The 27,739-nt window shown below is 52.6% G+C and overlaps 1 protein-coding gene across 1 annotated transcript in view; it reads left to right on the forward strand.

The window, feature by feature from the left end:
* PPM1H (protein phosphatase, Mg2+/Mn2+ dependent 1H) overlaps window positions 1-27,739 on the forward strand; it is a 625,702-nt gene that overhangs the window by 337,412 nt on the left and 260,551 nt on the right. Inside the window, exon 3 of the mRNA XM_069629843.1 lies at window positions 9,897-10,241. Within this exon, the coding sequence (XP_069485944.1) occupies window positions 9,897-10,241 (345 nt within the window). The remainder of the gene's footprint in view (window positions 1-9,896; window positions 10,242-27,739) is intronic.

Raw genomic sequence — 27,739 nt, forward strand, 5'->3', positions numbered from 1 at the left:
CCGTCCTAGCACTAGTTTAGGATTTCATGTGTGACTAATGGCACCAGGGGGACAGCTGAGATTCCCATGACAGTTCCTGGAAACCCCATCCAATAATCACAAGCACTGTAAGGCATGCCCTTCTTTCCTATTAATCAACTACAAGAGTAGGAGCACTACACATCCTAAGGTAACACCTCCCTCTAGCGGTGACAACAGGCGATGCATCGGACAAACCTACATCTGGCCTTTTGTTCTATTGTTAGATTGTCCACCTTAAGGACCAACATGCACCCATGTTATCATGACGGTCCCCGCCCTCTTCCTTTTCTTTGCACCACCTTCTCATTTTTCCTTTCACAAAGCAAGGGCTGGACCAGCACAGGACCAAGACGGAGTGCTGCCATGTCCCCAGACCCAGGCACTTGGACACTCACAGATCTCCTCTGAAGCCGCAATGTCGCCTGGACATGCCACGCGGCTTGGTTGTGCGTGTGATAACTCGACTTTAGAACCGGATACTCCCAGCAAGATCTGTCCTGAAGCTGAGTTAGAGCAACCCTTGTTTCAACAAGCAGACACTTTCAGTAGACTCGGCACTGGGAACGGAATACAGAACCAGCCAAAGCCTCTTGTTGCAGCTGTCCAAACTGGTATATATGTCCTGCAATGTACAGACATTTTGTTTGTTAGGGTGAGTAGTATAACCTAATAAAACTGCAGAGCACAACTTCCGTTATTCGCTCAAAGGGGTTTCTTACTGAATCACTACAAGACATGTTTCACATTTAAAATTGTGGGCATTCTTATGTTCCCATAATGCTCTTTGCCTTTATGCAAATCGCCAGGATTGGGTTTTATGAAGAGATACTGTATTGCATGGCCTGCCCTCTAGCCATGCCCCTCGGTCATGCCCCTCCTCCCCACACCTCCAAGGATGAGAGTTTTCCTCCACTACATTTTTTCCATTTCCACCCCTGAGGGGGGGGCAGTATGTCAATCCACAAACAAGCCAGGCGCTCACTACGGTGGTGGTTTGGCACAGCCTGATAGCGTAACACATTGTGCCGTTGCGCTTTCATTGGGGTGTAGTGCCTTACACGCTTTCACTGCGGGACCGGGGGTGGTCCATTTGCATGGCAGCGCCTGTGGTAGGTCAAGTACATTCTGCGGTCTGGCATTCTCGCTCGAGCAGAGAACTACTTCCGCCTCTGGGCGGCTGCACGTGGTGTGGCTGAAAGAGGAAGTGCCTCCGCCCTGCCTTCCGGTGTGCCTGTGGCGTGCGCACAGTGCACACATTGCCGCTTGGTGTCCAATCTCGTGCCATTTCACCAGCTACCCGAGTAGCCATGGTATCAATTGCTCCAGAGGCAGCGTTTGATTAAAGATAGGACACACATGTTTTGCTTATCATGTTTGCAGTTGACAGCATTCAGGCATATCACTTCTCTAATGACTTTGATTATATTTTAAAATGTGTTATTTTTTTTCTCCATAATCAAATATTAATTTATATATACATGCACGGACAGTGTTGTTTTGATCACGAAAGAACACGCAATAGATCAGTGATCCTATTACAATGGGGTGCGTTTGAGGGACATTCTGGCCAGGCTGTGGAGGGGAGTAAATGGACACAGTCGCCAGGGACAACATACGTTGACATACACAAAGGACAACCATCATTGGACATTTTTAAGTGCAGGTAGGCAGTACGCCAGTTGTGCTCGGGATGTGACCGTGATGGGTGACGGTCTAGTCTAGAGTGGACGCAGAGGCAGGTTAGAGGCGAGGGAATGTTTTTTGGCTAGCATGCAGATGAGAGATAGGTTAAGAGAGTAACTTGGAGGCGAGGAGGTGTGGGCTTTTAGTTTGGTTTTAAACAAATCCATGTGGACTGTTTCTCGGATGTCCGGTGGGGGGGGAGGGAGAATTCCATGCAAGTGGAGCAAGACGAGAGAAAGAGCGGAAGCGAGAGGAAGCACGGGGAGGGCGAGGAACGACAAGGGTATTTGAGGAGACCGAATGGAAATTGTGAGCAGGCTATCCTGGTCGCATCTCGAACCCAGCTGCCCGTACTGCCTACCTGCACTTAAAAATGTCTAATGTTGGCTGCCCTTAATCTATGTAATTCCACTTATGTATTGCCTCCGGTGACTGTTCCATTTACTCCCCTCCACAACCCGGTCAGAAAGTCCCTCAAACTCACCCCATTGGAAGAAGATCACTGCTTCCCGTCAAATCTGTTATCTTATCTATTGTTCTTTTGTGATCAAAAAGAGTGTTGTTCTTATCTTTAAAAAAATAAATTGAAGGGACAGTTCAGCGTGAACTGCAAGGTCACTGGCCTTCTGCATGACACCACACCCAACCCCAGACATGTTTTGGGCTCAGTGGGTGTCATCAGCGAGGTGCAAGCTGGGTCTCTACCCAATGCCAGCTCAGGAGCCATGGGCATCACTGGTGGAAGTGATTGGGTACCAATGCTCTATGCAGGGTGAGCAATCAAGGGGAGGTCCTTACCAGTCACAAAGCTAAGATTTGGGGGTAGGAGACCAACAAAACTAAATTTCGCCAGGGGGTGGGGGGATAACTGGTGATGGGAGTAGCCACTTCAGAAACTGGTTGGGGCAAACCTGGAAGCTGTGCCCCCTCTATTACATCCCAGGGTTTGTCCGGCATGGGGCCCCAGTAAGTGCAATATGCCAGTGAGAATAACCAAGGGATTGGATTGAAAGATAACACACACATTTACTTGCTTTGATCATTTTTTAAAACTAAAGCCTAGGTATCACCCTTTAAGAATAAGCGCCCACCAGGGGACCAGGCAGTAATACAGTGTGCCGCCAACCGTTCCTCTCCCACCCACCCTCTCATACCCCCTACCCGCCAAAATCAGCTCCTCGGACCAGCGTTACACCACATACGCGCGCTCACATACATTTCCACAATATTCACTCACTCATTTAAACATACCATTCACCCTTGCCCCATTCACTGTACACTTGCTCATTTACACGCACGCCACTCTCCCATTCTTCATGCAATCCTTCACACACACACACACACACTCCTTGCATACGTGCATACATACACATTGAGCTTGCATACAACAAAGCTTCCCTCCTGTCGCTGCTTAACAAAAAGCAAGTGCGCCCATCAGCCCCCCTCCCCACGGATGACGGCCAACATATAACAATGTCATGGCTCGCATACGTGGGGAGGGGGCTGATGTCTGCATTTGGTAGGCAGAGTGTGGGCGGGAAGCCTTTACTGAAAGTAATAGCTTTAAAGTTGTGCAGCGTTTGTGCACGAACACAGTACAAGTTTAACGCCACCAGTTTCGGGAAAGACTTCCCTCCTCTCGCTGCTTAACAGAGCACATCAGCAGCCCCCTCCCCACGGATGACGGCCAACATATAACAATGTCATGTGTTCTTTCACATCGGAAGGGGGCTGATGTGTGCAATTGCTTTATGTTAGAGAGGTGAGGAAAGGCTTCCCTCCCATTACCTCCACGTCCACTCTTCCTCGTCCCAGTACCTACTTCATGAGGCACCTGCCTCCGACACAGGACCTTCTTTTTTTCTTTAAATCTCTATAACTCCTCCCCCACATCCATGTCACTCAGTTTAATTTTTCCTGCCTCCGGCAGGTTGGGCTTTTTCTTCCCAGTGCGGGGCACCAGGGAGCATCGATTGCTGGCCCCCTGGGGGGGGCTGTGTGGCGGGGCCCTCGGCTCCCTCAGGTGCGGCGCTGCTCCTGGGCCCCCTGCGGGGCTTGGGGTCACAGTTGAGCTGGATTGCCTCGCTCGGTTCTTTGCTGGGCTCCGGACCGCAGCGTGAGCATTGTGTCCCGTGTCCTGCACGGCCCCGGGAAGGTAAGGAGAGGGGAGGACTGGGCTTGATGTTTTTCCCCTCTCCTCCTGTTTTGGCCGTCTTGATTCGACTTGGCAGTATGGGCTAGCCTTCCCTTTGTTGTGAGGCCTCTCTGCTTCTTGTCGTGGGGTGACAGTGGCAGAGAGTCTTTGGGAGTGCGGGGGCTCTGTTCTGTCGCAGGCATGTCACATACCACCTGCTCCTCACACACACGGCCCAGGATGCACCGGATGTTAGCTGCATTATCTGGGGGAAGGTAAGGAGAGGGGAGGACTGTGCTTGATATTTTTCCCCTCTCCTGCTGGTATGGCCATCTTGACTCCTTCAACATGCCGTTTTCCTTGTGCCTTGTGTGCACATCTTTATTGGAAATGATGGCAAGCACTTGGTAGTATGGGCTAAGCCTTCCCTTTTGTTGTGAGGCCTCTCTGCTTCTTGTCTTGGGGTGACTATGACAGAGTATTTGAAAGTGCGGGGGCTCTGTTCTGTCGCAGGCATGTCACATACCACCCGCTCCTCAGAGACACACGGCCCAGGATGCACCGGATGTTAGCTGCATTATCTGGGGGAAGGTAAGGAGAGAGGAGGACTGTGCTTGATGTTTTCCCCTCTCTTGCTGGTATGGCCATCTTGACTCCTTCGAAAGGCCGTTACCTCGTGCTCTGTGTACACATCTTTATTGGAAATGATGGCAAGCACTTGGCTGTATGGGATAGCCTTCCCTTTTTGTTGTGAGGCCTCTCTGCTTCTTGTCGTGGGGTGTCTGTGACAGAGTATTTCAAAGTGTGGGGGCTCTGTACTGTCACAGGCATGTCACATACCACCCGCTCCTCAGAGACACACAGCCCAGGATGCACCGGATGTTAGCTGCATTCCTTGCGTGCTGCCTGTGAATACGGCGCAGATTTGGACACGTCTGCAAGCGGCCGGATGGGTACCGGCCTGGCATAGTCTACACTTCGGGTTCGAGTATCAGCGGTGCTGACTCGGTCCTTCAACCTTCCTAGACCGACGCATTGGAACGATCTAGAGCATGGGGCTACCTGCTACTGGATACAGGGCTCAAGCCACCTCTCAGTCATGTGGCGTGTTAGTGGTGTGTTTGGGTCTGTGCTAGCTATGTACGCAGACTCCTTGTCCTGTCCTCTTCCTCTAAACTGCGCGAGGGAAAGTCGAAGGAGTTGATTTGCTTTTCCCTTGTCCGGCATGAGATTATGGAAAATGCATCATGGAAGTAACGGCCATGCAGGGGGTTCCCAGTGTCTCTTCTTTTAGGGCCTAGGTCCTCCCGGTGCCGACGTGTTGCTTTCACGCCTCCTCTCAGACTTGTGGGAAGTGATAGGGCACATGGTGGCACATGTCTGTGCTTAGAAGGGTTCTCAGAGCCCCTGGTGCCGGTGGAGGGGGATGTCACTTCAGTGGGTTTTCCAGTATAGGCATACCTCAGGTAGGGGGTTGCCTTTGATGTCGGCTACCCGGGATGGATTGCTTTGCCCCGCTTTGTGACAGTACTATGCCCTTTTGACGCCAGCCTTGTGGCTCCTCTGTCAGCTGAGGGGGCCATAGTCTGCTGGACTTCTGGGCTGTCCAGTATCTTCCTTTTGATAGGTCAGATCTTTTTGTGGGCTGACAAGCATGCTGTTATATTGTGGCGCAGGCCTGTTTCAACGTCTTGTGATTTCCCTCTGGTGCAAGTGCAGTGACTAGCGGTTTTCCCTGGCTCCCCGTCTCTATCTTCTCGGAGGTGTATGGGACCGGTGGGGTTCGGCTTCCTGGGTAATGGGCTCCTTCTGGAGGGGGTATCAGTTGCCGTTCCTGTCTCCTCCTGTCCAGGTTTGCATGGTTAGGACTTTGGTACCCAGCTCACGGTCCAAGTAGTTGGCCATGGGATCCGTTCTCTCCGAACGGTTGTTGTGGGTTACCGTCTTGCCCGTTCCTCTCCCTGTTCAGGGTCAAGTTTTCTACTTGCGGGTGTTCCTGGTCCCTATGCCTTCTAGGATGTGTCACCTGCTTATGGGTCTCAAGACCCTGCACTGCTTGTCCGGACGTCTGGGGAGAGCGTACTCTGGATGCTGTGCAGGGGGGGCGCTTGCTGGCTGTTCTGGGCTGGGTTCTCAGAAGGCAGTATGTCTCGGCTCGCCTGTTGCTGAAGTTACGGGGCACGTGGCGTCTTGCATGTTTTCCAGTTCCTTGAGCCCGTCTTCGGTTACGTCTCCTGGTGTCTTATACTCTCTCCCACTGGCTCCCGACATCTCAGCTTTCGTAGTTTTGTTTTCAGTGTCCGCAGCGCTGCGAGTGTCCCTGCTATGGTGGCGGGGGGTTTCAGGTCTACAGGCTGAGGTGTGCATGGTCCTTCCTCCTGTGGCCTCTCCTACTACCAACACCAGCAGAAAGGGTCTACATTGGGGGTCCTCTCAGCTCAAGGGTTGTGAGATCTGGGGAGAGCCGGCGATCATCCAATTGGCAAGAGTTGTGCCATTGTCCAAGCTCTGGTGTACTTCGAGGAGTTGCTGGACGGTCGGCGGTTTTTGGTCCGATCGGACAATACGACGGCCTTGGCATATGTCAACTGCAAAAGGGGTTCCGGCCACTCCTTGAATGCTCTGGCAGCGCTGATAGGCACCTGGGAGGACTCTCATCTGGTGTCTCTGGTGGCCTCACGTATCAGAAGGGTGGACAATGTTCAAGCGGATCTTCTCAGACGCCGGTTTTCACTCCTCTGGGGAACTGGTCCTGTTGGCCCAGGTCTTTGCGGTGACCTGTGTCAGATTAGGGTCCCTGGTTCTAGACCTGTTTGCATCCCCGGCCTCAGCAGAAGTTCCCCTCTTCTGCTCTAGGTTTCAGGCTGAGGGGATTGGGGGATGGACGCCCTCTCTGTACAGTGGCCTTGGGGTTTTCCCTTATGCCTTTCCGCCTATTCCCCTTCTGCCCCGGGTGGTTTGGCGCATCAGAGTGTCCAGGGTGACTGTGTTGTTGTTAGCTCCGTTCTGGTCCCGCCGGAGTTGGCTCCCCTCTCTGTTGGAGCTTCGGTCCTAGGAACCTTGGCTGGTTCCGAGGTGGCCGTGTCCCCTTCAAGGGGATCTGCGGTTGGAATTCCACCAGATGCAATGGGCGGTGTGGCTATTGCTCAGTCTAGGTTGATATCTCAGGGGTTCTCAGATCCTGTAGTTGGGTCCAAATGGTTGCTCTTAGACCCTCCACTCTGAAGGTGTTAGGCAGACACTGGGGCCATTTCCGAGACTGGTATGGGCGGTCTGGGATCCCTCCCCTGCGTTCTGGCCTCTGCTATCCTTCAGTTCCTCCAGGAGGGGTTTTGACAGGGGCCTGGCAGTTTTTCCAGGCTTCGCTCTCAGTAGGCCTCCATGAAATTACTTTTGGGGGACTCTGACGGTCACTTGGATGGGGAGGGGTTGGTGGGGAAATTGATCCAGGGTTTTTCTTTTTCCCGTCCTTGTGCTGATAAAGGGCTTTCCTCTTGGGATCTCCCTCTTGTATTACGGTTCCTTCACGGGCCTCCTTTTGAGCCCATTTCCGAGATTGATATCAAACATCTTACACTGAAATCTGCTTTTCTTATTGCCCTCACTTCTGCCCGTAGGCTTGGGGAGATTGGGGCTCTCTTATGTCACGCTCCTTTCCTGAGGGTGCTGCCAGACTCGGTGGTGCCGGGGTGTGGTCCGATGTTTCTCCCTTCAGTGTCTCTCGGTTTTCACACCTCTCAGGGTCTGGTTCTCCCTGACTTCTTTCATGATCCAAGAACGCCTGAGGAGGTGGCTCGGCTTAACATTGATGTCCGGCGGGACGCGTTGGAGTATTTGGCTTGGTTTGCCTTTTCCACCAATCTGATAGTCTTCTGATTGCTTGTGGTCCGGCTGGGGCTGGGCATAACGCATCTGTGGTTTCCATTTTCCGGTGGTTCCGGGTTGTGATCTCTAGGGCCTATGTGGCTTCTGGCCTGCCTGTGCCTGCGCACAATCGGGGGCGGTCTGCCAGGGGTTTGGCGGCTTCCTGGGCCGATGCAGGGAGGGTTTTTCTCTGCAAGAGATTTGTATGGCTGCCGCCTTGGCTGGTCTAGGCATTTTCATCAACCAACCGCTATGGGTTCAGTTTCTCCCACTCGGGGGTTGGTTCCTTCGTGGTTGGAGTTTTGTCTGTGGGGATGTGATTTAAGAGTTATTGTGGGTGTGTTTTGCTGCACTGCTTTTGGCTCTGTGTCTCATTGGGACCTTTTCCCCGTTGCTGCTTTGGTATACCTCATGAAGTAGGTACTGGGACGAGGAAGACTAGGACTAGGAGTAATGAAGATTACCGGTAAGTAATCAGAGCATCTATGCATAACAAAATACGTGTGGAAGCCCCGCCCCTCAGCTCACAGTTTGTGTGGGCGGGTGGGGGCGCTGGAGACCGATTAGCTCAATGGTGCTGCACCACTGTTTGGGGGCTAAAAGTAAGCCCTGTCTGCCATGGGGTAAGTAACAGGTTTATAGAGAATCTTGAGGGTGGTGGCCATTACAGCTCAGGAGGTAGCTCAACCGACGCAGTCGCGTTTTCCATCTTTTGCAAAATACACCCATCATGAAAAGGAGAAATCTACAGAAAAGTGGGTTAAAAATAGCATAATTAATCAGCAGTCAATAACATCTACTGACGTAAAGAAAAAAATCTAATCGAACTAGGCCAGTTACGTTGCAGTCCCTTTAAGATAGCGCAGTGTGTTTTAGTGCTGGTTAGTTATGCTTGTACCCCAAACGTTAAAATGTCCCATCCCATTAACAGGATTAATGTGCCGACTGCCCCAATCTGTGCATACCATGTGCAGGGGGGCAAGGGGTGAAATCTCCCCCGTGAGGATAGCTCAGTGGCAACATGCTCGCCTTGGAAGCAAGACACAAAGCAACACAGGTTCGATCCCCGGGTCCGTGCTTAGAAACCTCTGGGTATTTAAGCGCATTATAAATACGCAACTAAGACAGAAAAAACAATTACGCAACTAAAAAAAAAAAATTCCTGCAACAGCGCCTCAATGCCCGCGGGCTGTGTGAGCACTTTAAAAAAAGAAAACATTTTCAAATAATTACAAAATTAAAAACAGAACGGCTCTGGCCCACACTCACCATTTCTAGTACATGCCACCAACAACTGAAAAATATATATACTCTACAATTTACTGTCCACAGAATTAGCCTTTTAAGTTGACTGCTCTCTGACAATTGGAAGACCCTTTTTTGACCCATTTACATGTGATTATCTTTCTAGTGACCTGCAGGGGTTCGTTCCTGCACTGGGCTCCTTTTTGTGTTCAAATGGCTTCAGGCGTGGAAAGTTCAGCCCTACTGCAGCAGCATGCAGGGAGCGAGGAAGGGTCTTCTCTGGGCCCCCAGCAGGACCCTCCCCTCTCCAGGCTGCATTTGAAATCCCGCCATCTCCCTCCCCCACCCAACTTGAAGCCCTGCTGGTTGTCCATGGAGGTGCAGTGACTCTCCTAATTTGAAATTAAACAAAAAAGTCACTTGCCACCTTAATTCTACACATACACAGCGCACCACTTACTCGCCAAGAGTGAATTATGGCTAGCGCGAGTGCTTCAAGGCAACCATTATATCCAGGGCTCAATATTTGCAGAGTGCTGAATTTATGTTGTCAATAAATTAATTTCATGGCTCTGTCCACTTAATACCCCTCAAGCCCCAGCCTTGCATATGGGGCGGTCAGTTGGCTGCGCTTGATGGCCACTCAATAAAAGCACTGGAAAACGATGTCTCTGGTGAGATCTTAAGGAGTAGAAACTGCTTTCTTCGTGTAAAGAAGGGGTCTGAAACCTACTCTCCAGATTTGTTGATATTGCATCTCCCATGATCCCTTGCCATTGACAGTGCTGCATATAGGTGACAGGAGTTGTAGTTCAAAACATCTGGAGATCCAAAGATTGCAGGCCACTGATGTATATAGTGTTGCCATGTACCTGCCACCTGAAGTGCTACGTTTCTTTGGTTGGTGCCCATTGGTCATAGACTCTTCTCTTTCTTTCCTTGTTGCTAGGACGCCGATGGCATCACCTTCCATTACTGGGCGCTGTTTGATGGCCATGCTGGCGCCGGGGCGGCCGTGGTGGCCTCCAAGCTGCTCCAACACCACATTGTCGAACAGCTGCAGGACATTGTGGAGATCCTGAAGAACTCTGCGTTACCACCTCCGACCTGTCTCGGCGAAGAGCCAGAAACGGCGATGGCCAATAACAAGACTCTAACCAGGGCGGCCTCCCTGCGTGGAGCCGGGGGCACTCCGGGCTCACCCAGCACTCCCCAGACCCGCTTCTTCACCGAGAAGAAGATTCCTCACGAATGCCTCATTATCGGAGCCATTGAGAACGCGTTCAAAGAAATGGTAGGTACTTCCATTGGAAGGCTGTGGGTTGGTATCGTTTGATGTATGTAGATGAAATCGTTGCAGGACTGTGCTCCATGTCTAAAAACTGCTTTCTTACTGGATGGCTGCGTGCTGTGCAGATTACACAGCACCTTCTATGCGGGTGCCTAAGAGTGCCCAAGGTCTGCTTAGACCGACCGGAATAGGATTCAAGTATGTTCCTTAATATTCATCCGGTTTGTTTGATACATTAACTTAAAAGGCAGATTATACCCGATAAAGTGCCCCATCTCGATCTCATGAGGAAAGACCAACGGCAGAAGGTAAGCTTGTTTATGTTCTGTTTTTTTATTTGTGGGGCCAGTGACCACTCTATCTTCACTGCTTTCTGAGGCAGCGAGACTTATCCTTGGCCTCACGCCCAGGGACTACATCACTACTGCCCTACAAGGCCCTCACTGGCTCCCGATCTCAGCACGGATTAAATTCAAATCCCTCTATCATCCACAAGGCTACGTGGGCCCGGAGAGGGGCTTCCTAACCAAATACTCCCCTTCTATACCCCTGTGTTCCTCTGGCACCAACTCCCTGCGTGTAAGGCAGTTTGCTAAACCGAGAGCTGGTGGTGGTTCACTTTCCTCGGCAGGCCCCCTTCTGGGGAACAGCCTCCCTCTCCCTCTGCGTCTTGAGCAGGACCTCCTTAAGTTCTGAAAAAGCCTCAAGACCTTTCTCTTTATCTCTTCTTCTCCTCCTCTCTTCCCTGTTTACAGTAGCTTGTCTGATGTGCAAGGCCCTTATGTATCCTCGGGCTCTGACCCCCAACATCCTTCATCCCTTCCGCTGTCTATTCTTACTGCACTTACTTGGGCTCACCCTACCCATGAGTAGTTGCACTTGAGTTCTTCTCCTCTTAGCACTTACCCTGAGCACTTCCCCATGATCATCGCAGCACCTATCCCTCACCCCTCCACCCCCGTGCACGTGCATGTTCTGAACACTCAAAGCATAGTAGGTTTGTCTCCCTTCCCTTTTATTCTCATCATTCGTTTGTACTATTAATTCAATTGTTTATCATTACTGTAATTAATTGTCTACCTTCCCTGTCCCCACCCTGTTTGCCCTGTGGGGCTTTGAAACCATTTTGCTAATTGTATAAGCGCCTAACAAATGACCAATAAATAAATAAAATTGTGTATGGATGCGTGCATGCTTGTGTTTGGTGAAGGAATGCAGGATGATGGATGCTGGTGTGCACAGGAGCGTGATTACTGTGTGCATGTTGTGTAAATGTGTGTGTATTTTCATGTAGTTATTATTTAAATGTGTGTATGGATGGATGTATGCTTATGTTACGAGTCAGTGCATGATGGGTGTTTGTGTTAATGACTGAGTGCTTGCTTTGTGTATGTTGCGTAAATATTTGTGTTATTTTTTAAATTATTTAAATGTGTGCATGGATGCATTTATGCTTGTGTCATGAGTAAGTGCACGAGGGGTGCTCGTGACTGTGAAGGAGATAGCGTGTGTGTGTGTGTGTGTGTGTGTGTGCGCGTGCGTGTGCGTGTCCGTGTGTACTGATCCTAGAGGATTTTGGTGAGTCGGGGTAGGAGGTTTGTACAACAAAAGCATTTTGCACAACCCCCCACTGGCCAAAATCGGCTCTCCGTCTGAGGTGCTGTGGGGCCCAGGGGACAGGGATGGTATTTTCTTAATTAACATCTATGCTAGATGTCAAGTAAAAAAATACCATCCTGCCCCCTGGTTCCCCAGTGCCCTGCATACACACACACATTGTGTGCGTGCCAGGAGAGCTCAGGACCAAGGCGACGGGCGTGTCATTTTTTACTTGGCATCTGTTAAGATGTCCAGTCAAAAAAAACATGCCTTACGGCAGCGCCCCCAGCGCCTTGCATACACACAATCACATTCATCGTGTGAGGCACTGAGGCCTAGCGGTCAGGCTTGGCATTCTTTCTTGGCATGCCCATAAAAGAAAGCCAGCCCAGTCCGCTAGGATTCCTAACGCCTCACATACAATGTCAAGCCTGACCCCTAAGCCCTCCAGCGCCACGCATGTACACTTAATTGATTATATGTGCATGTGAGGCGCTGGAGGGCAATGAGGGAAGGAATGCCATTTATTAATGGGCATCTGATAGATGCCCCGTAAAACATACCATGACTGGACCCCATGCACACAGTGTGCGTCTGAGAGGCGCTCAAGGCCTCAGGGGGCGGGCATGGCAGTTTTTCCTTGGCATCTACGCCCAATAGACTGTACCCTGGGGCCCCAGCTCCTGACACACATCTGCCCACTGGGCCCCCCAGCACCTCGCAATCACACTTAATCCAATTCATCATTATTGTGATTATGTCAGACTGCAAGGTGCTGGCATGCCATGGAGCAGGCATGGCATGTTTTACTGCGCATGGTTGATAAAGCAAAGTGTTATTATGTAGCTAGACTTGTATTTTAAAGCAGCCACTCTAGCCATTTTTTATTGTGGTATGACATTTTAGATTGGGCAGCTTTGATAATGCAATTGTGATCAGTGGTATTATTCTTTCTGTGGCATAACATTTTGTATTGGGCATCTTTGGTAAAGCAAGCATGATACGTGTTAATATGTAGCTAGACTGGTATTTCAATGCGGCCAGGCTAGCCATTTCTTATTGTGGTATGACATTTTGTATTGGGCCTCTTTAATAAAGCAAGTAAGCATGATAAGTGTTATGTAGCTCAATTGGCATTTTAGTGCAGCCAGTTTGGACATGTTTTCATACTTTGGCATGCATTTGTAATGGTAAAGCCAACTGGAGTATGTTTTTATGTGAGGGTACTGCCATATATTGGCAGAACAGACATGGACATGTTTTCCTATAGTATCATTACTGGCATTATGAGCAAACCAAACACGAGTATGTTCTTATATGGGAATAACAGGGTATAATGTTGCAGTTTCTTGGACATCCCTCAAACGCCAGGCTTTAGTAGACCCCACTTTCCGGTCTTCGCTCCACACACAGTGGACCAATACACCAGACTCCTGACACTTGGCACCCAGCCACAAACCCAAATTCACTCTTCTTGGTTTAGGTGCCTGTGGTGGGACCTCCACGTAGAATATATCACGTGTCCTAGGTGTGTCAGTTTGTAATATATGCATTCACAATGTTTTATTAATTTTGTATAAAATGTTGCATTTGAAATGTTAGTTGCAATGGATACATTATGCAAAGAGTACCCAAGGAACTGGTAATTATCGCACATGATTTGACTGATATGAAGTAATATTTAGTCCAGTCTTACCTATGTGGGTATGTGATTAGGCATAAAACAAAGGAATGTTTATGGCCCTCTTTTCTTGCTGCTGATTGTATGTATTATTCAGAGAATAGTGTTCGTATAACTATCTAAGCACTCCTTGTGTAATGAGCCAAACTTGCCTTCGCTAAAAATCACATGACACCAACCTAAATAAATAAATAAAAAAGGCCAGCTGTAGATACATCTCAGTGCTTGGATGGTTCTTTTCCCAGTGACACAAACTCGACAGGTGGTTTTCTGGATGCTTTTGAAGGTTCAAATAATGGTTGCCAGAATGTATTGCATTACCAATGTTTTGAGGACAGGCCAAGCCCCTTGTATACACCATAATGTTGCAGTCAGCATGGAAATGTATGGGCACAGCCAGGGTGAAAATGTATTATACTGGCACATATTTTGGGCAAAGGCATCATGAAAATGCGTTGGGAAATGCTCCTGTGCACTGTTGGTGACTTGCATCTACTGGATTTTTTCATGAGTTACCCAACAAAACCCAATTGCAAACTGTTTGGCCAATTTTTCAAAATAGTGTGCTCTAAGATGCACCTTTTTCACCCATTATTTTTAAAAAAATAATCGGGGGTGGGGGGCGGATTCGGTGACTACCATCCTCCCCCTCGCCCCCTAAACTGGGGGCGATAACCCACCTGCGGGGGAGAATCGGTGGGCACGGAAGCCCCCTGGGTCTAAGCCTTGCATGGTGGCAGCCATGTATGCGCAGATCTTTGGGCGCGCCGAACTATGCCGCAGGAGCATAAAGTGGCAGTGGCGTGTCTTAAATATCCTGTTACCTCCCTCTCTCCCTCTGAGTAGTGGAGCAATGATTCCTTTGCCACATCACAAGTCTCCCTCACAGCCACAAAGGTGCATTGCCAGCCATTCCAAGCCTAGGGCCCACCAGTAGCCTTGTGTCCAGGAGCTCCCGGAACATCAAACTCCTCCGTTGGACACAGAGGAAGGCCAAAATGCTGCCTCGCAGCCTGCAGACAGTCGTGAATAGGAGCGGCCAGGACTCTCCTCCTCACTAGCCGCTCTAGTGCTGCCTGACCGAAGGGGTGGCATAAGCACGGTCAGCACGAGCATCCTTTACCGAGAGTGCCGACCAGAGTGGGCGCAAGCGGACCGCAGCAACCTGCAACAAGTCACGTGTCGCCCCCTCATCCCCCAGTGGACCCAGATGTAAAGTAGAAGTAGGGTGCACTGGCCACCGCCATTCACATCTCCCAGTGGCAACATGAGGACACAGCAGCGGTTTCCAGACCTTGTACTATCGGAGTGAGTGCTGTGATCCATGAAATAAACAGAAAGACCAGTATACAGACAGAAATCTGTAGTTATGTTCCCAAAATGCTCTTTGATTTTATGCAAAGCATCCCGTTTTCCACCATGGTGCTATTTGTCTTCCACCCCTTTCTCGTAGGTGATTTATTTACAAAGTAAGAGTGATTTACTCACTTTTTGAATTGCTATATACTGAGATTGGTTTATTTACAGACAGCGAGGTGTATTTTCATTATGCAGACTGCATGTAATCAAGACCATATTGTGTGACCCTCAATTCATGTTGCAGGGTCTCGTGGTCTGGGCTACTCCCAGATCTCTCCATACCACGCGCAGTGATTAGGCCAGACCCCCCTATTAGATATTCCCACGTCCTCCTCGATTTCGCATCCCACGGAGGTAGGCAAAGTCACCTGTTTAGTCTCGGGTTTGTTAGACCTGCTCAGCATGACCGAGAAATCAATTCAAGGTGCAAAAGTCTTGCTTTCCATTTTGTGGCTCGTTTGTAGAGCATTGACGCCCTCTGCTGTGTGCAGAGAGCATGTGTTCTTACTTATGGAATCTTTATTTCTCCTGACAGAGGCGGAAGCTAAGCCACGGCCATGAAACGTAAGCCCCCTACCCCTCCTCAAATTATTAAAGGTGCCTTTTGGTCATCTGCCCAACTTTCGCAGCCCTCCTTTCTTCCTTCACGGCTGCGCAACGGAGAGTCTTGGCACCCTGGACTTATAATGTGCTTTTGTGTACCCTGGCAGCAGCCAGTGCAGGAAATGGATAACATTTACTCTGTGGAAAATCCCCCACATTTCATCATGAGGGGAGTGGCCATAGAGATGTGGGCGGGGAAGGGCCATAGCCCAAATTGAACAGCAGATCTCCTCAAGGCACCAAATCAAGTGCAACTGGCGGGCACTTGGGAGTCGCTCTTGGGGATTTGCATAAAAGCAAAGTGCCTTTCAGGCGGCTAAAAAAAACAAAACGATTAGAAGTGTAGGGGCGTTGACGAAAATAGCCTTTCCCGGGCTGTGCCCGAGCCCCGGCGCTCCCGCGTACTCGGAGCGCCTGGATGCGATTTTGGGATTTTCTGCTCGAGATGTGAGCTGGAAACTGTCTCCTGTGCTCACCGCAAATCTCCTGGCGCACACGCCTCCTTCATCCTACCCTGGCCTGCAGGCTGATGCTGTGTGCACTGCCTCTGGGTGGTGGAGTTTGGCGGCAGAGGGGACGGCGCTCCAGCAAGAACGATTTTGCCGGAGTGCAACTCTGCATCGTTCCGGCACAGTTACTCCCTTGGTGTCTGCTGAGGAGGCTCCGGTTTTTAAGCAGGTGCTGAGTTCACATACACAAAGGTCATGACTGGGCTTCATTCATCAAAGCTTCCTGCTGTGATCTCGATGACCTTTTACTTCTGTCTAGTCCATCATTTTCAGCTTTTTGTAGTTGGGAGGGCAGAACAGTATGGTGTTGCCCCTTTACAAATGTGTGACTGACTGTTGGGGGCTGCTCCGGGTCACCGGGCAGCCCCATACTCATGTGGGGGGGGGGCACCCGACGGGACTCACAGGTGCGGCGATCCTGCCGTGGACTTATGGGTGGGGAGTGACCCCACCCGCTCCGGACCACCGGAGCTCCACACGTGGCCGGGGGCACCCGGCTCACAGCGGCCCCGGCTCCAGGGGCACCCAGGCCAGGGTCGCCACCCCAGCCCGCCTCACATGGCTGGTGGACACACAAGGGCGGCGTTGCCCGGCAGGGGCACCGTCCGGACGGCGTTGCCCGGCAGGGGCACCGTCCTCAAGCTGGGCCCCGTCCTAGGGCCCAGCGCCTGCAGCGCAGCACCAGCATGGCGCTCCAAGAACGACGCTGGAGCCTCGATGGGAGTGACTGGCGAGCCGGAAGCGGCTCGCTTCTTTTACTGTGTACTAGCCACGTGACCCATTACAACATCCTGGGAGCTACCATGCTCCCAGGAGGGGTTAACATGCAACACCACTCCATTTTTTAATAACAAAAAAAACAAAATGTATAGCACTGCATTCTACTACTCCCAGGACCACTCTACTAATAGTTTAGCACTTCATTCTACTACTCCTAGGACCACTCTACTAATAGTTTAGCACTTCATTCTACTACTCCTAGGACCACTCTACTAATAGTTTAGCACTGCATTCTACTACTCCTAGGACCACTCTACTAATAGTTCACCACTTTATTAACCTTGGTGAGTGGTTCAACTAACACACCAAACACCAGTGCGAGCCACTGGCACCACAGAAAGCATTCTAGGCGTGCGGATTTACACCCCATAACATTGTCCGCCAGCTGGGCCATTTGGAGCGCAGCTGTGTCGGCAGGCTTTCGGACCTCATGGGGATGTCGATCATGATGTCCCTCTTCTGCACTGGTGGAGCCGCAGGAGACCAGTTATGGTCTTCACCACCGTTCACCCTGGACACTCGCTAAAGTCAGACGAGGGCCAGCAAAGCCGCACCTGGGGAGGCCCAGGGTCCACATCGGCCTAGTCTATAGTCTGGAGGCGTCAGTGATGGCATCCTGGCACCCTGACGACAGGCATATTGTTTCCCCTCCCTTGTAGGGCCGATGTGAGCACACTCCCGGTGGCAGGTTGTCCGAGCCGCAAGACTGGGAAGGCACCCAAAACCCCCACAAAAGCAGCCATCCATCCCTTCTCCGCTAGGGGCTGGTCCCTGTATTCTTCGTCCCGGCCGGATGGTCATTCTGCCCCTTTCTTGGTTGCTTGGGCTGCATTCCCCCCCCCCTATCTGTCCACAGATTACCATGACAAATTCTGCAGGCCAGTGGGAATTGGGCCCGTGACCGATGGGGGCGCCTCAGCTGCGCGGTTTGTAGGTGGGGATTGACAGCTCACCTCTTCCCATGGCTGGGGGACCCCTTATGGCAGGATGGCGCTGGCAGCGAGCACACCCGCACATATTTTCTCATGCGGCGACAGCCGCGCTTATCACTGATGTGCAGCGCGTTGTGATGATTTTTTTTATTTCTTAACCGCCGCGGCCCCGGGTTGTTTAGGCCACGCCCCTTCCCTTTGTCCTGTTCGGGCCTGACGGGGGGGTTGCAGCGCTGTGGTGCGCGGCCAGCGGTCATGCTGGGGGAGGGGCCGCTCACCTCTCAATGCGGCCGACACAGCTGGCAATCCCTCTCCACACGGGGGAAAACAGCGGCTCCTCCTTACTGTCTTTGCGGCCCAGATGGATTTGGGCCCGCATCATTGTTCGTTCTTGTTCCTTGTTCCGCTCCGGAGCACATCTCTCTAGTGGCGGGCCCAGATGGTGGTGGGTCCGCCTCCTTTCAGTTCCGCTCCGGCCCGGAGCTCACCTTTGCCCTCATGGGCTCAGGTGACAGTGGGCCCGCCGCATGTTTGGGGGGAGGGGCAGGTCCACTCCGTGGAGGCGCCGGGCACCATGATGCAGTCGGCGCTGCCTATTCCTCCATTCACTGCAGCCGAAGCTGCAGGGCATTCATCCCCCCAGGCGAGAAAAGGGGCAGCTCACCCCACACGTATGCGGTCGACGCCACAGATCACCAACAGGGACGGGGAAGCGACTCTCCCCCCTCCTGATGTCCATGCGGGCCCAGTTGGAGTTGGGCCCGCCCTTTTCCTTGGTCTCGCCACATGACCGGCTGCGCACCTCTCTCCCCACCGCGGGTGACAACCCGCAATCTCCATGCTGCGGAGGTGGACGCAGCTTCCTCCTCACAGTGGGGAGTTCGGCGGGGCCCGCATCCTTCCCAATCCGTTGGGGGGGCAGCAGCCCACGCGGCCGGCTCCACAGATCACACCTCCCCCACATGGTGGGGGGCAGTGGCCGACAACCGTCACTTCTCCGCGGGCCCCGTTGGAGTCGGGCCCGCCATCCTTTGTTTGTTTGCCGCTCCTCCCCTCCGCGGCAGGCGGGTGGGGGAGGGGCAGCACCTCCTTTGCGGCCGACGCCGCGAACACTCACTCCTCCCCGTTATTCTTCTTACGGGCACGCGGGGCCCGTGCCCTCGTCGCCATTGTTGGGGGCTGCTCCGGGTCACCGGACAGCCCGATACTCATGTCGGGGTGGGGCACCCGACGGGACTCACAGGTGCGGCGATCCTGCCGTGGACTCATGGGTGGGGAGTGACCCCACCCGCTCCGGACCACCGGAGCTCCACACGTGGCCGGGGGCACCCGGCGCACCGCGGCCCCGGCTCTGGGGGCACCCAGGCCGGGGTCGCCGCCCCAGCCCACCTCACATGGCTGGGGGACACACAAGGACGGCGTTGCCCACAGGGGCACCGTCCGAACGGCGTTGCCCAGCAGAGGCACCGTCCTCAAGCTGGGCCCCATCCTACGGCCCAGCGCCTGCAGCACAGCACCAGCATGGTGCACCAAGAACGACGCTGGAGCCTCGATGGGAGTGACTGGCGAGCCGGAAGCGGCTCGCTTCTTTTATGTTGGTCACGTGGCTAGTGCCACGTGACCCATTACAACATCCTGGGAGCTACCATGCTCCCAGGAGGGGTTAACATGCAACACTGACGGTCGATAAAATGAGCCTCAGCCGGGACGTTCGCCAGAACGGCGGCGGACTCCATGAATGGCACTTCTGTTGTATCTCATTATTGCGCCTGTAGGCTGCTGCCGTGTGAACATGACCTTGCTACCCAGGCCTGTAGTCTGACGCTGTGTGAACACGGCCCTGCTACCCTGGCTTGCAGTCTGATGCCGTGTGAACAGGTCCTTGTGACCCTGGCCTGCAGGCTGATACCGTGTGAATGCGTCCCAGCAACCCTGGCCTGCAGGCTGATGCCAAACACATCCCTGCGACCCCACCCTACCCTGGCCTGCAGGCTGACGGCGTGTGAACATGGCCCTGATACCCTGGTTTGCGTCTGACGCTGTGTGAACACAGCCCTCCTACCCTGGCCTGCAAGCTGACGCCATGTGAACATGGCGCTGCTCCCCTGGCCTGCAGGCCAGGGTAGCAGGGCAGACAGCGTGTGAACACGGCCCTGCTACCCTGGCTTGCAGGCTGATGCCATGTGAACACAGCCCTGCTACCCTGGCCTGCAGGCTGATGCTGTGTGAACACGTCCCTATGATCCTGCCCGGCAGGCTGATGCCGTGTGAACACGTCCCTGTGACCCTGGCCTGCAGGCTGATGCCATGTGAACACAGCCCTGCTACCCTGGCCTGCAGGCTGACGCTGTGTGAACCGGGCATTGCTACCATGACCTGCAGTCTGATGCCAGGTGAACATGGCGCAGCTACTCGGGCCTGCAGGCTGATGCTGTGTGAACATGGCCCTGCTACCCTGGCCTGCAGGTTGACGCCATGTGACCACGTCCCTACAATCCTGCCCGGCAGGCTGATGCCGTGTGAACATGTCCCTGCGACCCTGCCCTGCAGGCTGACGCCATGTGAACACGGCCCTCCTACCCTGGCCTGCTGCAGGCTGACGCTATGTGAACACGGCCCTCCTACCCTGGCCTGCTGCAGGCTGACGCTGTGTGAACACGGCCCTGCGACCCTGGCCTGCAGGCTGACGCTGTGTGAACACGGCCCTGCTACCCTGGCCTGCAGGCTGACGCTGTGTGCAGGCTGACGCTGTGTGAACATGGCCCTGCTACCCTGGCCTGCAGGCTGACTCCATGTGAACACGTCCCTGCCACCCTGGCCTGCAGGCTGACACTGTGTGCAGGCTGACGCTGTGTGAACACGGCCCTGCTACCCTGGCCTGCAGGCTGACGCTGTGTGAACACGGCCCTGCTACCCTGGCCTGCAGGCTGATGCCGTGTAAACATGGCCCTGCTACCCTGGCCTGCAGGCTGACGCTGTGTGCAGGCTGACGCTGTGTGAACATGGCCCTGCTACCCTGGCCTGCAGGCTGACTCCATGTGAACACGTCCCTGCCACCCTGGCCTGCAGGCTGACACTGTGTGCAGGCTGACGCTGTGTGAACACGGCCCTGCTACCCTGGCCTGCAGGCTGACGCTGTGTGAACACGGCCCTGCTACCCTGGCCTGCAGGCTGATGCCGTGTAAACATGGCCCTGCTACCCTGGCCTGCAGGCTGACGCTGTGTGAACACGTCCCTGCGACCCTGGCCTGCAGGCTGACGTTGTGTGAACACGGCCCTGCTACCCTGGCCTGCAGGCTGACGCTGTGTGAACACGGCCCTGCTACCGTGACCTGCAGGCTGACGCTGTGTGAACACGGCCCTGCTACCCTGGCCTGCAGGCTGACGCTGTGTGAACACGGCCCTGCTACCCTAGCCTGCAGGCTGACACTGTGTGAACACGTCCCTGCGACCCTGGCCTGCAGGCTGACGCTGTGTGAACGTGGCCCTGCTACCCTGCCCTGCCCGCTCATAGGGATCCTCACAAAGTTTGTGAATGCGTTCTTTGAAGAAAATCACATGCCAGACGATTTAAAAAGTGCATGGATTACACCACCTTTAAAGAAACCAGGCCTAGACCCTTTAATGCCATCCAACTATTGGACCATCACTAATACTTTCCTTGATTAAAATACTAAATTGCGTGATCTATAATCAGATCCTAGAGCATTTGACTGCCACGGCAATCAGGTTTCAGACCAGGTTATGGTACAGAAACAGCTGTGCTGGATTTAACATCCAGCATGCGGCAAGTAATCGATTAAAGGCATCGGATACTCCTCCTGCTGCTGCTGCTGCTGCTGCTGCTGCTGCTGGATTTATCTGCCGCTTTTGATTTGGTGGACCACTCGCTACTAATTAAGAGATTGAAGGAAGTGGCTGCGTTTTCGTTGACGTGGCAGCAGCAGGGATACAATCCTTTTGGACAACAGATTGATAAGGGCCTGTAGCAACAGTGCAGAGGCAACTTCAGCTTATTTGCGATCTGGAGTTGAACAGGGTGCATGCCTTTCGCCGTCTTTGTACAATATTTTTACTGTCCCTATTTTTCAGATGCTTGAAGATGGGGGGGGGGAATAGGCAACACAAATGATGAGGAATGCGTTCTTGCCCTATCAGAAGGAGGATGCAAGCACCGTTAACAAAGTGTATGGGATGTTCCAATCCTGGATGGTCAAAAGCAGCTTAGCCTTAAATGAAGGAAAAACGGAGCCAATGGTGGTGGGCACAGAAAATAAAATACAGACGCTTAGTCCTGAGGATCTGCACTTTCAGGTGGCAGGCTGCAGGATCGCCACAAAACAGAACGTTCAAACTTTAGGGATATAGCTGGGTCCAAATTCAAATGCACGTGCCCAGGTGAAAAGCCTTGTCTCTGCATCGGTCTACTATTTCAAGGGACGTTCACAGATACGACTGTATCTTACGAAAAAACGTTGAGACCGTAGCCAGGGCTATTATCGGTACAAAAATCGACTATTGCAGTAGTCTTCTGATATGCAAATGCAAATGCGACTGTGCGAGATTGCAAGTAATTCAAAATAGCGCAGTGAGGGTTATAGCGGGTCTGAAAAGAAGAGATCATATATATGAGAAGCAAGAAAAAAATGGCACTGGCTCCCCATTGATGCCAGAATAGAGTATTGCCGACTGCTAACGACACACACATGCCTGGTTGGAATGAGCCCGCAGAAGCACTAAGGAGAAAACCGGTGCTGAGAGCACTCGGACCAAATGGCACCAACTTGCGGTGGTGCCAAGAGCTAAGGTTGCCTAGGTCAGCAAAGGCGACTGCTTTCTGGCGGCTCCTAGAGCGTGGCACACCATTCTGCCAGGTCTGAGAGAAATAAAATCACTGGACCGGTTTAACAAGAAACCGAAACCCTTTCTGTTTAGATAAATGCATGTGAGCAGAGCTGGTTGGTGCACGTGCGGCCTGTCCACCTCTGTGTATCTGTTTGTTATTGTTGTGTTTACCTTCTACTTTAGAGTTTGCGCCCGTATGCCTCTGGGCCCTTTGGTGCGCAGTGCAAATGAATGTAATGTAATGATGCCGTGTGACCACAGTACTGCGGCCCCCCCAGGCCACTGTCCTGCTGTGTGGCCACAGCACATTTGCTAGCCCGGTAGGCCCCGGCAACTGATGTCAGCTGTGCAACCACAGCAACTGTAAGTGCCTGCTGGGTGCCCCCGGCAACCCTCGGGATGGCCCGTGAGCCAGCACTGATCGGGGCTGGCCTGTGTGACCATAGTTCGAGCTACAACAGTGGCGATGGAGTAGGAATCCCTGCAGTGAGGTGAGGGTGCCCGGCGAGTCCTGGAGCATTGCAGCTGCTGTCTGGTTGCCAGGTGGCTCCACCATGCCACCTCGCTCGGTGCCGAGACCGCTCTTCGTGGTGTTTCATGGTGGTTACCTGTCTGGGCTCTGGGATCGGAGTGTTGGCAAGGCACCTGCCACTCCGCATAAGCCCAGGGGAGCTCCTGTGCTGCGCCTTCGGAGCTGTTGCCCCACGTTGGCGTGTTTCCTCTGCCCGGAGAGAAGTGGCCGCACCCGCCCCGCACAGTATCGGGCAAACTCCCGCCCCAGGGGAGAAAGAAGTGTTGGATCCCGGACGATATCATCTTATAAACCATCTCCTGCCTGAGATAGAGGGGAACGTCACCCCGGCCGCGGCCCTCAGCTAAGAGGGCACTCGTGCGGACAGGATCAATAAAGGCCTGCAGCCCCAGTGCCATTTGCAGCCAAGTTGCATATTTGGCAGCACTCCTGTCCGGAAAGGAAAGGAGGTGCTTGCACCGTGAGCGATGCGATGGTGGAGAAGGTTGGCTCCTGCTCTCTGCGCGCAGGGGACGCTGAGTTCCTGAGCTGCAGGCAGACCTGTGCAAATACAGGTGAGCCCAGGCTCATCCCTTCACCTGCGAGGTGGCACCCGGCCTGGGGAATCTGTGAGGTGCAGGCACAGGACATGTAGATTTGAGATCTGAGCTGGTGAGCCGAGTGAGTGAGGGGATGTAGTGGCTGGAGCCACTCCAGTAAGGGGATACTCCTGCCTGGGGGAGCGAAATAAATGGCACAGCCCAGACGCCCTGCCACCAGTGTCTCACTGCCTGCCCCACCATCCAGGCACTGCAGCCGAAGTGGCCCCCGCTGTCCCTGGGTGAGTCTTTGCTGGCTGGTGAACTGTGCTCGCAACTATCCTGGATTGATAAGTGTAAGGTCTAACTGGTTACCTGCAGCCCCCCAAATGCTTAAAGAGGACTGTTGAAGTGCCTTGTCACCAGAGAGCCGCCTCCCGGAGCTATGGGACATATAGACAGTGGAGCACAAGCCCCTTGGGAGACGTCTGGCCCAGTCCCGAAAGGCTGGAAGAAGAGGGGCATTGTCGGCGCTTACCTCCCAACAGCGTCCAGAGAACACCCACTTCATTGCTGCTTTCGGCTAACTACCACAATGCCCTGTCATGTTCCGGCGGCCATTCCTTACAAGCTTGTCAGCCGACCCAGGACCTCTGGTCCCCAGGCCACGGTGCGTGAGAGCCTGAGTCACTCGCAGGGATATGCATGGTTGCGAGGGGGGAAAGGGGTGGGGCTTGTAGGGGTGTTTGTAGAGGCGTGAACAAGAACACTTGTGAATGGCTGTCAATGCCCCCCCACCCCCGGCCCCACCATAAAACCAGTACTTGACTCTGGACTAAGCGAGAAACGTTCTACTCCTTACAGGACAGATGTAACTTCGATGGAGATGCAGAACTCGTACCGCTGGACATATGAGGATTAAAAGGACTGACAGGAGAGACCATTCTAGATAGAGAGAGGAATGGAAAGCAGGAGACAGAAGCACGTTTCCTACGCAGACCACTATATCTCCTCTTGTTCAGGGAAACCAAACCTTGTTCTTTCGTCCTTTCACAAAGTGGTGGCAGAGGTGGCATTTGGACGCGCGATGGAAGGAGTCATCAAAACCCTCACTGAGGGCCAGCAACAACTCCCAACAACTTCAAGTGCAAAGCCACCAGGCAGAGGCAGACCGCCAGGCCTTCCAGCAGGCTATACAGATCCAAGCTGCAACCCAAGAGAAAAATCAGGAAACTCAAACACATTACTGACGTCCTGGGAGCCTCCAGAGGCCACCCCCGTTGCTTCTGTCCTGCAAAAGTACCAGGGCCCTGGATTCTTCTTCAGCAAATTCGATAGGGTCGCTCAAAATGCTCAGTGGCCTGTAGAACGCTGGGGACATTACATAGCCCCACTGCTAACATGAGCCATGCGGGGGGCTTATCAGGCCGCCTACCCCTCCAGAGACACCGCCTACCCAGAAATTAAAAGGACCATATTGGAGTGTCTTGGAATGGATGACGAAGCCTATAGATTGCGCTTGAGGGACAGGCGGCTACGGGCCAGAGAAACCCCAAGTCAACTTTATTATCGGATGCAGGACTTAACTGATAAATGGCTGAAACCCAGTGGCAGTACCATGGCCGAACTTATGGAAGAGATATGATTGGAGCAATTAGTTGAGGCTCTGCCGGGACCCCTGCAACACTGGGTTAGGCAACACCACCGACCCGCATTAGCAGAGGCCATTGATATCGCATCAGCCTTCCAGAAAGCTGGTTCCGCCAAACCAAACCAGGGAGTCTCGGCTGTTGAAGGTCCCAAGACAGGAGGGGTCTGTAAACCACCTCTCGAATCCAAGCCTCTGCGTACAGAAGATAGATGTTTCCCATGGCCCAGTGCACCAAGGCAACCACAGTGTTTAACTGTGATGAATGGGGACATATTGCCGTTTCTGTCCCTGAAAGCTCAAACGAGAACCTACGGAAGTCAGAGTCTTGCAAAGCCAGTAATACTGAACACATAGGGACCCATATCTGGTGGACGTAATGGTTGACGGGGAAACGGCAGCAACCAGCAAACCGCCATCAGATCAGATGTAAGTGGGTGGAAGCATGGTGTTGGCCCACTTATCCCAGTGAAATGTGTTCAGGGGGACATAAAGAGTTCTCCCACTAAGGTGGTGAACATGAGTGAATAACACTAGTTCTATGTAAGAGTTGCCATAATGCCTTTGCTACCATAACCTGTTCTCTTGGGGACTGACCTTCCCTCATTTAGGTAGTGTGTCCAGGACTTGGTGTGGCTTGACGATGCTACTTTTTCCGAAATCGATTTGACTAACCCCAACCCAAGACACCCTTAAAAAAGCTGGCGGGAGGTGAAACTCTTCAAAAGGAAATGGGCCGAATCTAGAGCCATTGGTTGTCTCAGACTGGTTTAGTGATGGTAAGGAGGCATATTCAGAATTGAGACCCTCAAGGATCCTACTTTACAGAGAGCCCGGGAACAAGTCCTCCATGATTGACAGAAAGGGTCCACTTCCCCTTGTTTCAAGATGAGAAACCGGTTTCTTTGTAGAGTGGCATTAGACAAAGTGAGTAAGCAAGGAAACGGAACAACTGTTAGTACCAAAGGAGCTCCGCGATATGGTCCTTAGGTTGGCCCATGACGAAGCCACAGGGGGGCATTTGGCTGCTGAGAAAACACAAGAGAAACTCTTGAATAGGTTTTACTGGCCTGGAATATTCCGAGATGTAACCAAGTATTGCAAGGAATGCTCTACTTGCCAGAAGGTCAGCCCATACATCCCTCCACGAGCACCCATGCAGCTAATGCCTCTAATCGGAGAACCTTTCCTCCGGATCGGCATGGACATTGTAGGACCCCTGGAACCCACCAGTAATGTTTATCAATATCTCCTGGTAGTAGTAGATTACACAACCTGCTATCCAGACACCTTCCCTCTGCGAGGAACCAGTGTGATTCAGGTGTGCAATCACCTGATCCCTTGTTTTGCCAGCGTTGGAACACCCCATTGAAATTATCACCGACTAAGGACAGAATTTCGTTTTGACTATTATGAAAACTGTTTGTCAGCAACTGAAGATCAAACAAATCGGAACATCGGTCTACCATCCCCAGACTGACTGGTTGGTAGAGCGTTGCAACAAAAAAATAAAACAAATGCTGAAGTAAGTTAGGATCCCAAATGGTGCAAATTGCGACCTACCTTGGATTCTCATATTACGTGACATGCCCCAGTCATCAATGGGTTTGTCTCCATTCGAGTTGTTATTTGGTCATAAACCCCAAACAGTACTGGACATCGTTTGTGAAGAGTGGGGAAAATGTAAGCTGGTCAGCTGACTCTACACCGATGTTGAACCCAAGGTACGCAGTCTGCCATCTATACAGGACAAGGTCAATTCAGCCCAGGAAGAGAAGAGTAGTCGAGGCTCGACTGTGCAGCCAATTCACAGGGTATTGCCCAATGTGATCGATTTTAATTGATTGAATGGTAGATCTGGCCGAATTTGGCCAGTACCATTTGATCGATTAAAATTAAGTAATCAATACTGAACATGGGAAGCAGGGGTGTATTGCTAGCCTTGGGGGCGGGGGGGTGGCTGGGGTGTCTTCCGCTTCCTGAGGATTGGAGGCGGCGGACTGGGGGGAAAAAAGAGGGAAAAGGGGACCCTGCAGCATCAGACCTGACCCGCATTAGAGGGACGGAACTGATGCTGCAGGGTCAGAGGGAAGTGAATGTGCAAAAGGTAAGTGGGTGGAGGGGATGTATTGAGGAGTGGAGGGGCAAAGATTTGCAGGGTTTGGCTGCAGCAAAATTGGTGACTACGGTCAATTCTGCCGCAAACAATTCTGCCACGGCCAAACCATGTCGATCCAGCTCACAGAAGAACCCAGTCTCAGCCCAAGGACAATCCAGCCTCCCACACCAGTATACCTAACCCCATTTAGTTCCTAAGAGGCCTGAAGGTCTTCCAGGGAGCCAGGTGCAGGACTTTACTCCTGGAGGAACCCCAGTACTTTCTATGCCAGTTACTTCAGGAGGTATCTCAATAGTCTCATCCCTCTCTCTGCATTGAGCTCCGTTTGACGGAGCCGCCACACCTGCATACAATCTAGCATTAGCTCTTCATCACT

This window comes from Ambystoma mexicanum, chromosome 12, assembly GCF_040938575.1.
Source record: "Ambystoma mexicanum isolate Mex_15411 chromosome 12, UKY_AmexF1_1, whole genome shotgun sequence".
In the NCBI taxonomy this organism is placed as follows: domain Eukaryota; kingdom Metazoa; phylum Chordata; class Amphibia; order Caudata; family Ambystomatidae; genus Ambystoma; species Ambystoma mexicanum.